An 11,907-nucleotide genomic window follows, 5' to 3' on the forward strand; every position below is an offset into this window, starting at 1 on the left:
CTTGATCATCAGCAGCACACTAATAGGTGTTTCTCTACCTACTGGTGCCCTGGCTGGACACCTGATCAGACAGAGAAGCATGTTTGCACTGCTGCCTGAACTGCTGTCTTTTGTCTCTGGATAAGCTTATCCTGCTACTGTCTGCCATGCTCTTATTTGGCTTTCAAAACAGGACTGAGTTAAATTATTTCACCATCCTGCAAATGAGGGGGAGGACCTTGTTTTTCCGGAGAAATGACCCGAGATAATTCTCTGGCTGCATTCTCCCAGCCCTGCACCCCCTCGCGGTCCAGTGGCTGCGGAGCCCCAGAGGTCCCGGCTGCCTCCAGGAGAGCAGCCAAGCAGGGCTTCGCTTGTGCTGAGGTGTGACATTTTGTATGGACAAGAGGAAAGCAATGAAAACCAAGTCATAATAGAATCTGATTCATTCTCCTAATCATAAAACTTCCGTAAGTGGTACAAAATCTGGGTCACAAGAGTTAGCTACTTTGTATTATAGTATTGCAGCACATTATATACTTGGAAATCCAAAAAGCGCGGTTCTACGCTTAACACTTCTCTTTGAGGGCACATTCTCTCTGGGCACATCTACAGATATTTATTTATCTTGGTGACATTCAGATTTCACTAGAGGATTCAATTTCTCTTTGAGCATTACTAACACAACAGTATGTGTGATAAACATGAGATCTGACCCAGATAAATTTGATTTCTAGTAGAGATGCTGATGACTTATCCCACTACATTATAAAAAAGTAAGATTATAATATTTTTAGCAGTTGAATCAAAGCTCAAAATATAGCAATAGTAACCTCTGCATGGCAAACACATACCTCTCTGTAATTTGCCATTTGGTCATATTTTCTAGTTGTTCTTTACCACTCTTGGATTAATTATGTTCAGGCATCTAACTGACACTAATAAAGCTTTACTAAAGTGCAATAAAAAGCCATACCACTAGTCACTTAGATATTGTGATTTTAAATTTATTTTTTCTATTCTTACAGGTGAATTAAGTGTTAATCAATCTTTTATTTTCTGGGGGTTTACAACAGGTATTTTAAATCTTTTATGTTTGTTTCTAATCTGTTTTTTCAAGGTATTTTTATGGTCCTCTTCTTAACAAATTACAGTTGCCTCCACAATCTGAACACAAGAAGCTTGCCCATATTTGTTGCTGTTGTAGCTTGATCCTGATGTTGAAGAGTTGTCCAGTGCAGAACTGAAATAGCTTCCAGTGGTCACTGTGTTAGAAAGCAGCATTCTCCCTGAGAGGTTTCAAGGTGGACATCTGCAGAAGGTTTTTGAAACAGACACCTTGCAGGTGGAAGGAGGGCATTCAACGTGTTAACATCTTCCCGACTCACTGCCAACTCTATTCCCTGTTCAGCCTCCCACTTGATTTTTTGAAACTTGAACTCTTTAATTAAATCAAAACATGAAAACTAAAATGAATGCTGAGAGCAACTGTACACCAAAACCACAATGAAACACAACCCAGATTTTAGGAGACCTGATTTTCAGCAGTGACTAGGCTAGAGGCCATATGCTGCTGAGCCATCAGGTCTTCCCTCAACTTTACATGCCAATTTGTAGAACCAGACGGTCTTACATCTTTACATACCAATTTGTAAAACCAGACTGTCTCATATTCTTGCACTTATGCAGGTGAAGCCAAGGGTACACAATGAGTGGGTATCGACCTTCCCAGTCTCACTTTTTCCTGGACTTGCTTGGAAGTCAACTGAGAACAATAGGATCTTTAGAGCCAAGAGCTTTAGGTTAGGGATACAGTGCTGGAATTATTAATAACACCTTCAGTCAGCTTTTTGATGTGGAGGTGCTTGTAGGGCAAGGTGAAACTAATTCTGAAACCAACCAGCTGGCAGGAGCTTCACCTCATTCTTCAGCTCCGCTTTGGTCTCCTGATTAGTTTTTGTCCTATGTTCCTGGTTGCTTCCTGAAACAATCCATTAAAGGAAACTTAAGGCCTGTTTAACAACTGAGTTGATAAATAAAAAGCTTGTAGAAATGTTTCATTCTGTGGATAAATGGAAGATTATTTAAGTATATTTCTTTCCCATTAGCTTGTTTATGGGGTTGTGGACTCTATCTGTTTTATATAAAATAGGAACCTATCAGATTTTATATGCTGAATATATAATTTCATATAATAGTAAAAAACAATCACAGGAAGTACTCATCTCTCTTCTTTTGTATATCTGCAAGAGAAACTCCTATAGCATTCTAGCCTTTATAACAGTGAAGTATGTAAATAGTAAAGCACAGTAAGTATTTCTCCTTTGGCATGTTCATAATAAACATCAGAAACAGAGACCTTTCCTCAATAAAGAAAATCTTTGACAACTCTTCACCCTCGTGATATTAACATATATTTTCTAGGTTTACAACTAAGCCCACATCCATTTAATTTTACAACTCCATTGTTATAAATAGCTATATTAATATCACCTTTCTGCTTCAGATCAAAGGAAAAGAAATATCTGTTTGGGTAAATATAAGATTATTTGCAGGTTTCTAAGCTTTTAAGGAATGTGAAAGAAAGGAAGGCTGGTGGACTCACTTTCCATGTAAGCCGAAACAGACAGGATGTGATAACATGACTTTGTCAAGGGAAGATAAATACACTGAAATCTCTTTCATGCTCTTAAAACTGGACTTTTGCCAATTTTTTCCACTTTCCTTACCCATAATAGAAACAAATCCCCTAAATAAACTTTTTGTAATTATACTCCTAGGAAAATAAGGATTTGAATTTAATACAAGTGCATTTAATTCTTTTAGGAGATTGATTATTTATAGAAACAACTTTTAGGAAATGTCCTACCCTGGATTGCCAGAAAAACATAATAGTGTGGAGAAAAAAAAAATTAAAACAGAGCATTTTTCACTGGTTTCTCAAAGAACCACCTTGAAATATCTCCTTGGAACCTCTTTCAGTGGCATGTACCGTGCAAGGCACTGGACCTTGAGTACCCTGAATGCTGCCCAAAGTGTGTCATCATCCTCGAAACTCTCTTAATTTTTGAGAACATGGACAGCACTGATGTGATCTTACAGGTTGAACTCTTACAGGCTGGGCTCTGGTGCTCCACCATTGATAAGATCTGTATTCTCACACAGTGCCTGCTCAGGGCTGCCTTTACGAAATTAATTGCAAAGGTGAATACTATGTTTTTATGGCTGTGTAAACCATGAAGTGATTCTTAGTGATGTCCTAATTGGTTTCACTGGAAAACTTCATGACATCTATGTTTGCCAGGTCTCAGGTCTCTGCAACTTTGGGAATGCAAGCATTCTTCTTCCAAGAAAGGACAAGACTATTTGTGAAATGCAGGTACCCAGCAGTACTCATTCACTGGGGAGTCTTGAATCCCTACCCAACCCAAAAAATTACAACACCCATGGAAAGATCTTTTCCATATCCATCTTCGTTGGAGGTGGAATGTGCACTTGTCAAAATCTGCACTGCCTGACTGGATCCTGCTGTTCCCTATGAATTTCTGAAAAGAACTTAGAAATTACTTTTTTAAAATTATTATTCTGTGCTCATGCCTACATCAGAGTTGGTGCTGCCTTGCTTAATTTGAGCACTCTCCAGCTCTCAGCACACAGTGTGCTGAGTCAACAGGACTGAAACAGCCACTTGAGTGGAAAAGGGACCTCAGGCAGGTCCAGTCAATTAAAAGATAACATTTTAGAAAGGGAGTGGGTCTGATATCTCTTATACATTGCTGCTGTGCTTACGTCATAAGCTACCCCTCTCCTCGCTCTTATCCCTGAGTCCTCTCTACAGATGTATACAGTGCTCGAGACAGCTGGCATGGGGTGGGGGGAAAGGGTGCTGTGGATGGGTGTGGGAATACTGAGGGGGCTAGTCTCGGACTAGTGGGTGTGGGAATAGTCTTGGGCTCTGGGATATCTCCTCACTCTGTTCATCTGCAAGAACATTGGGACACTGAGGAAGTGTCATCTCAGAAAGCCTGCACTGCTTTTTATGCTTCCCACACGTATCTCAGAGTGAAAGAGCTGGGAGTCTAACCTGGCTGCTGTTTCAGTCATGTCACCCCTACCAAAGGGGACACATACATCTGTATCCTTGTAGTGAGGAGAGGTCTGCCCAGGTGCCTCCGTTCCACAGTGGTTCACGAGGAGTGTCCTGGCTCAGGGACAGCCCTGCTATCTTCCCACAGCTGGCAGCAGGTAACTGCTATCCCTCTGCTATCCCATGCCCACAGCTGCCAGAAATATGTGAGGGCCTCTACCAAGGCTTTGAACAGAATCATAAACCTCAGTGTCTTTCTGTCCTTCACTTTTATTGCCAGGCATTTGGACATATCAATACCTCCTAGAAGGCAGGTTAGAAACCTCTGATGCAAAGTCCTGCTAATCTCAGGAAGGAGCTCTGGCCGTCTCAAATCCAGCCAACTGCTTGCAGCAGGATTAACTTCAAAGCTTGATTTGACTTGACAGGATTTGGAATTGATGCTTCCTATTTTTCCTGTGCTCATTACAGTTAATAGTATTTGATTCAAAGTACTTGTCTATGTAATTCTGAAGTACTTCTCTATTAGTACGTAGTGTTCTTTCATTGAGACCCTCCCCTTCTCGCTTTTGGAAGAGCTGGCAGGTGATTAAAATGTTCACTGCAGCTTTGATAATTTTAAATAATGCAGCTAAATGTTTGCCCACAGAGTAATTAGGTATTCATTGACATGAGAGCCAATATTCTGTGTTAATGTTTTAGGCAGGCTAGACTGTGAACTTGAAGACAGCTTTTAATGTCAGTTTTAAATTCCACATTTCTCTTTTGTCAGAAGTCTCCAAGTTAACTTCCTTAGTTACAGTGCCAATTTCTTACATTTGTCAAATCCACTTACCATAATTTTTAATGATTGTAGCCCAGAGAAAGCAAATACCACTCTGCTCTCTCGATCTGCCCAAAGAGAGAACTGAGGGCAGCTGGGATGCTGAAATTCCTTTGGATTAGACAGAGGAGCAGAATTAAACATTTTAATTTTTTCTCAACTATTTTCTACGTAAGAGGTAGGTTCTGAATCATAGGGTCTCTGTGACCTTTAAAGAGACATGGGGGAGGGAAGTATATTCCCCTCCTCTTCCTGGCCAAAATTGATCTTCCCTAATTTGTCTGAATCACCCTGTTCCTCCTACACATAGGAAACTCATAAAATAACACTGCTTTGCACCTTTCAGACTCTTATGTCTGCTGCAGTCCAGCCTGTGCTGTAACTCTTGCTGGTTTTTCTGAAGAAATTGCAATAACTGTGGCAGCAGTATTATTACTTTTACAATTATAGATCTCAACACTCCCCAGGCATTCATATTTATATGATGCAGTCTTTCCTGGTAAAAGTCACATGATAAGACAAGTATCTTAGCCTTTGTGTTGCCATAGAAACAATCCAAACCTAAAGCATCTCCCTGTAAAAGGAAATACACTTTGCTTTCTGCAAAATAGGCATAGGAAAGTCATACTCTTGTTAGACTAATGGCATTTTAGCTCTCAGTATCTAGAATAATTCAAGGTTAGATGAGTTTACACTAACAATCTTTCCATTTGTCATGAGGTGCCAGAGAGCAGACTTCTGCTAGATTTGGAGAAAACCACAGCCATTTTTCCCTTCATTCTAGCCATGAACTTTCTTTTTCTAGCCTTCCTTTAAGCCCATACAGATTTATTGTGCTGCTAAACTTACCAGTCTAAAATTTGTACTGACTACCCAATTTCTACTGTCATCTTGACAGAAAAATAATGAAACCAATATTTTAATATTGGTTTATTAGCTTTAAAAAAAAATTGTGTTGATCTTCTGATTGTGCTGGGATGACTATGAATGTAAGCCTGAATATGTATGTGATCAGAGAAGCGAGACCAGTGATTGATCAAAGCTCTGGATCCTCACAACTCACTAAAGCATTTCCCTTTAGATCAAGTGCTATGTTGGGGATTTTTTCAAGCAGAGATATCTTCTTCTCACAAATGTAGTGATACATGATGAATTCTACCTGGATATTTGCCTTAGCATAGTCTACCGTGATCTGGTTATGGGGCTGTTTTCCAACAAGCATGAGTTTATTCTGCTAAAATTTACCACACACACACATCACAACTCTGACAGCATCCCAGTTCACCTGAGCTGTTTTCTTCCTCCTCAGCATTTTCCTGAGGATCCCTCTGATTTCCTTGTTCCTCAGGCTATAAATGAGGGGATACATTAAGGGAGTAATGTTGGTGTAGACCAGAGACACCACCTTGTCTCGAGCTGGTGAATAACTGGACTTGGGACGGATGTAAATGAAGGTGGCGCATCCGTAGTGCAGTGAGGTGATGGCCAGGTGTGAAATGCAGGTGGAAAAGGCCTTACCCCTTCCCACAGGGGAGGTGATGCGCAACAAAGCCACGGCAATGCAAACGTAGGAGGCCAGGATTAGGAGGAAGGGGAGCAGCAGGAGGAGCAGGCAGGCAGCCAGCAGGGGCAGCTCGGGGGTGTAGCTCTGTGTGCAGGCCAGGTGCAGCACGGCTGGCACATCACAGAAGAAGTGGTTGATGCGGCGTGACTGGCAGAAGGGCAGGCGGAACACGGCCACCGTCAAGCCCAGGGCAACAGCAGAGGCTCCCAGGCCGCAGGTGAGAGCCAGCCTGAGGCACAGCCCCTCGCTCATCAGGGCCGCGTAGCGCAGCGGGTGGCAGATGGCCACGAAGCGGTCGTAGGACATTGCTGCCAGCAGGAAGCACTCAGCCCCACCGAGGGCCACGAAGAAGTGCATCTGTGCAGCACAGCCCAGGAAGGAGATGGTGCTGCCATCCACCACCACCAGGCTGAAGAGCGCCTTGGGGACAACGACTAAAGTGTAGCAGAGCTCGATAGCAGAGAGCTGGCAGAGGAAGAAAAGCATGGGAGGACGTGAGGGCTCCATAAGCACCGCCATGAAGATCATCATGTTCCCTGCCAACGTGACCAAATGAACAATGAGAAAGATAAGGAAGAGCAGGACCCGCAGATGGAGAAGCTCGGAGAAGCCGAGCAGGAGGAACTCCATGGTTGCACCAGTGCTCACATTGTCCCTCTCCATGCAGCTTTCACATAGCATCTACAGGAGAGAAACAGAGGGGAAACAGCTGAATTAGATGCCTGGCAACCAATTCCATTTAGGAAATAACATTGCATTGTAGAACCAGTGTAGTAAAGGTTATTGGGTAGGGAAGAAGGTGATTTCATCAAAAAAAAACCCCCCGAACTCCAAACGTGATTTCACTCAGCCACATTCAGCACACTCTCAGACCCATATTGTCCAAGGGCTTTTGTGCCCAAACAATCTCCCTAGAATTCTTTGCCATGGCATTGGTGACAAAGATTGTCAGCTGTTGGGTCTTCATCACTTCTTCTGAATTGTTCTTAGGTTTGTGACCACGTGCAGGTTTTGAACATTCGTTAGGTACCCTTTAGGAATTGACACTGATTAGTCTGACTGAGCTGTCCTGCTTTTGAGAATCTTCATTGGACTCTCCCTCTTGAACTGAGTGTCCTAAGAAGCTGCAGGCAGAGGTGTTTTGGTCTTGATGACCATCAGCTCCTAGGTCTCACAGAAGCTGTGCTGCTGCACAGAAGTGCTTCCACTCCCAGTCAGACCTGTTAATTCTCTATTCACAGTCGCCTACATCGGTGTCAGAGATGTACCAGGACAACCAGACAGTGAGCTGAAGGTCCTGTGCTACAGCCTGACTCCAATTAGTGGAAATTTGAGAAGCTCTCTGACTGGCTTTTCCCCTCTTGGCAGTGGATCTGCCATAAGGTTCATAGAGAAAAAGGGTTTCAGTGATTAAACATGAGGATTCTGAAATTAGGGCTGATATTTTGGCTGCTTACATCTTTATGCCTGCCTCAGCCCTATGGCATCAGAGTTAAAGTAAACAAACTTCCATTCTCAAAACCAAAGATGTCCATGGCAACATAACTACTCTATAACAGTTTTTTAAGGAAAACACAATGCTAGTATCCTGGACTTGAAGACTGAGATCTTGCTTTTCGCCGGAAGAGCAGAAATTTCCTAAGAATGTGAAGTGATACAAAGTCATTTAAGCTGAAAAATCTAGGAAAAATAAGAATGTAGAAAGACATACAAAAATTAATTATATATACTGGTCATGGGTGAACAGAGTTCATTGCTCATGTGTTCATCAATGAATATAGTATTAACTACAAGAAATAATTCTTACTCTTTCTACACTTTGCAGTAAAACAGAAATAAAATCAGAGATTCCTTGAAGACTTCTGCTTATATAAAAATCCCAGCAATATTTAAGTGTGAAGCAAACTGGAAAATTAATATGAAATGTCATCAAAGACTAATAGAAGGAATGTGAAATTGGTGGAAATGCTTTTAGTGGAAAGAGGGATTTTCCTCGAGAATGATGTTTCAAAAAAACTCCAGAAAAAATAAACAATACTATTGAGGAGCTGAATCTGTGATTCAGTATCTCAGCAGCATTCAAAATGTCTGAGGGCTCAGGTAAATATGAAAATATCCACAATGATGTTTCATCAGGTGCAAAACTAGGAATTTAATCTCTCTGCCTCAGAGCATAAGTCAGCAAAATTAATAAGCTAGGAAGAAACTACCATAAACTCTAAGACCAAAAAGTAATGTACAGTCAGTGAAGACCAAGAAGGAGCTCTGTAGACAACACAGAGAGAGCAGTGATCCTGCAAAAAACAAGTTAAAAATACTACTGCTATGCACAGTTTCCAGCAGTTATAAAGCCATGGTTCACTCCTACATCCCCATTTTGCTGCTGCAAGACCTCCCCAACAGCAGTTCTAAGCAGTCTGGCTGTAAATCTTTCTTGACACCCTATGCAAGTAGAAGGTTTTCACTGAAAACAGGATAAATGGGGTGGAACATGACTGCAGACTGAGTCACTGAGGACCAGCTGGGGCTCCCCTCACTCCAAGTACTGAGACTTTAAGTGGACTCTACTAAACAACAGGGCTAAGAAGTGGGGAAGAAACAAGGGTTTCCCTTCCTTTCGTCTGGAGCTGTTTGCTTCAGTGAAAACATACCTTCTCTGTGTTAAAAGATAAGAGACTTCTTCCTCTTGGTGATGTGTGCTGCTCAGTCTGGGCTGAGATTCTGTTTCTTGCCCAGCCTGGGCTCCCTCTGGCTGTGGGTGTCCCTAGAGCCAACGTTTTCTTTCAGCATCTCATAGCCATCCTCTCCTCTCTTCTGCAGGACCCAGCTCCTTATACACCATATGGCACAGAAGTCTGTCCTGCTCCCTGCTGCCTCTGCCCTCCCTGCACCAAGGGCAGGCAGATCCATTCCTTCCAAGAAAGGGGGGGTTGCAGGTTTTCTGTAAATCAAGCAATAGGATGTAATTGCATCTTCAGAGGTTGGCAGCACCCTCCTCTCTTGTTCTCTTCACTGAAGCAATTGAAAGTAGCTGATTATTGACGGTGCTGCTTTGTACCTGGTATGGCAACACTGTAAGTAACAAAATGCATTGCCTCTCTTCATAAATAAAAATAAATCTGTGAGTCTTTGAGTAAGTTTAAACCAAACTAACACTTAGAGGCAAAGCAAAACAGATATAGAAACTTTAAATGCATCTGTGTGTGGAGTTTTCACCAGTTCAGGTGACCCATTACTTTTTACTGGCTCAGATGAAATCACCAGTCAGATAGGACTGGGATTATTTGAGCCCAATTTCTTTTTATTGCCATTGTTATATTCATTCCTGGCCACTTACACCGAAATAATTAAAGAGATCTGTAGCCTTACGTGAGTAGAAAAAAACAGGCAAAGTCAAGATTTTTGACTGCTAAAATGGATCTCCTTGGCAGAAACATGTGAATATGGTACCTCAGTATTTTTCACAGGACTTGGTTTAGAAGAAATCCTTTCAAAATATCCTTCTATCATATTTTATCTATGTGGCATAGTCATTTTGGAACAAAACTGCTTAATACATTGGTCCAGTCTGGGACTAATTGTGATAGGAAAAGAACCTGGGCTTCCTGTGGACAGCAAGAAAGAGGAGCCAGGAAGAGGCAACAAAGGTCAAGCCCTTACAGGGCTGCAAGAGTAAGAATGTGTCCAGCAGGTGAAGTAAAGTGACTATTCTCCTTTACCTGTCACACATGTAGCCACATCTGGAACACTGCCAAAGTTGTATTTAAGTATTTTTCGTCTATTTTAACCTGTCATTTAACTTCTTGGAATTAAAGCTATGAGAGTGGAGTCTATCCTCTTTAGTTTTTCGAGTCACTTCCTTAACTTTCAAATTTTTATCTTTCCTTACACTTCATATTGTTTTAGGTTCTGCAAACAATTCAGGGCACAGAATGTGTTTAGAGCATTTACAAAACTGAATTCCGAATCTGTCTTGAATTCTAGGTGCTGTTGTGTAGTACTGAACAAAACAGCAACCTTGAAGCCTCTTTGGGTGACACGTTGTCTCTGTAACAGGAGCAAAGTTGAGGTGTTGGTTATTTCCTAATTACACCAAGCAAATTGGGCAGATTATAAATGAAAGCAAATCTTTACAGTAAAGTCTATTTTACTCAAGCCCTTTGCAGAGTAAGACTGCTCCCTCTAGTAAGCTCTGTGAGAATTTCAGGACACCAGCTGATTAGCTCATGAAGAGTTTATCTTTGTGTTACAAAATAAAATTCAGGGACTCTGGTGCTATTTCTTGCTTTATCCTCTTCTCTGACCCAAACTGCAGGAGAAAATCTGCTTCCTCAGCAACAATGCAAAAATAATTATCAGGAACTTCTTTGACAAGTCCGTTCCAACTTTCTCATCTTCAGATGGTCCTTTCTTCCTGCTGGACTGGAGGTGAACCGAGGTGAGTCAGCACCTACCCAGTAACCAATACCACACAGTCAGCAGTTATATGCACTAATTTTTTTTTTTACCACAGTACCCAGCCTTACACTGAAATAAATCAGGCAAATTACTGTTTCAGTCTGTGTGTGAGTGCAGATAAGCCGTCATTTATTAAGATGCAACTTACACCTCCTCTCAAGGTTTCAACACACTCCCACACGTTACCTCCACAACACGGCTCCCCGAAGAGGGGAGTGCTAGCTGGAGTGAGCTGTGCAGCCCAGTGCCAGAACACACAGCAACCAGACAAACAACAAGCAGCAGAGGATGAGAACATGCATGTCAAAGCGACTCCCTACTTCCTCCTCTAGCCCACACCTTTCAGGTTCCCAGCACTTCCATTGCATCAGCTTACGGCCAAATTCATAATAGATTATTAAAAGCTGCACGTTGGCATTAGTGTTTGCATGCCTTGAGTCTGCAGCATGTTATAGAGCTGTACATTCTGCCTCGCTGCAGAGTTCAGCCCTGCTCTCCTCCCCCGCACTCCTCACTGTGTGATTTTTTTCAGTACGTGCCTGCAAGGCTTTGGGACTGGCCTGCCTTAGCCCGAATTTGTATAAAGAGTTTCTTGGAATCCAGCTACGGTTGATGAATCACATCATATCAGCTTCTATCAGCAATTGCAACATACTTCAGAGGATATTCCCCTTGGTCTTCAGAAAAAGGGCCAGTGCTGGGCTTGCCTATCCACACCCGTGAATCGCCAGCCTGCTCCAAAGAAGGCAAGAGAAACTGGGAAGCTCAGTGTAATGTGGAGCAATCTGGGAAAAATGGAAACAGCTGAGAGAGGTACCAGGAAACCTGGAGGAGAGTGACATCCAGTCCCAGCAATGGCCAAGGAAATGGTACTCTCAGCTCAGACGACACAAAGCTCTTCAGCAGGCTGAAAGCAATGTTCAAGCAACATGAGCTACCTAGCCAGTGGTAAAAGAGCATAAAGAGGATAGGAAGGATTGCAGATCTTCTTTGCAT

At 42.3% G+C, this 11,907-nt stretch overlaps 1 protein-coding gene across 2 annotated transcripts; it reads right to left on the bottom strand.

Moving 5' to 3' along the window:
* Nucleotides 1-965: 965 nt before the first annotated feature.
* On the bottom strand, nucleotides 966-11,659 carry LOC111943046 (olfactory receptor 10AC1-like). Of its 2 annotated transcripts, XM_086882626.1 has the most exons (4): nucleotides 11,567-11,659; nucleotides 10,173-10,903; nucleotides 9,105-9,394; nucleotides 966-7,134 (listed from the first exon to the last, which is right to left on the bottom strand). In XM_086882626.1, the coding sequence occupies exon 4, from the start codon at nucleotides 7,132-7,134 to the stop codon at nucleotides 6,124-6,126; it is 1,011 nt and encodes a 336-aa protein (XP_086738752.1). In that variant the 5' UTR covers nucleotides 9,105-9,394; nucleotides 10,173-10,903; nucleotides 11,567-11,659; the 3' UTR covers nucleotides 966-6,123. The 2 variants fall into 2 exon arrangements, with proteins under 2 accessions (XP_086738752.1, XP_023801866.1); XM_023946098.2 differs by lacking the exons at nucleotides 9,105-9,394; nucleotides 10,173-10,903; nucleotides 11,567-11,659 and having other exon boundaries at nucleotides 966-7,212.
* Nucleotides 11,660-11,907: the final 248 nt, after the last annotated feature.

Source organism: Cyanistes caeruleus, chromosome 3 (genome assembly GCF_971803275.1).
Source record: "Cyanistes caeruleus chromosome 3, bCyaCae1.hap1.1, whole genome shotgun sequence".
NCBI lineage: Eukaryota > Metazoa > Chordata > Aves > Passeriformes > Paridae > Cyanistes > Cyanistes caeruleus.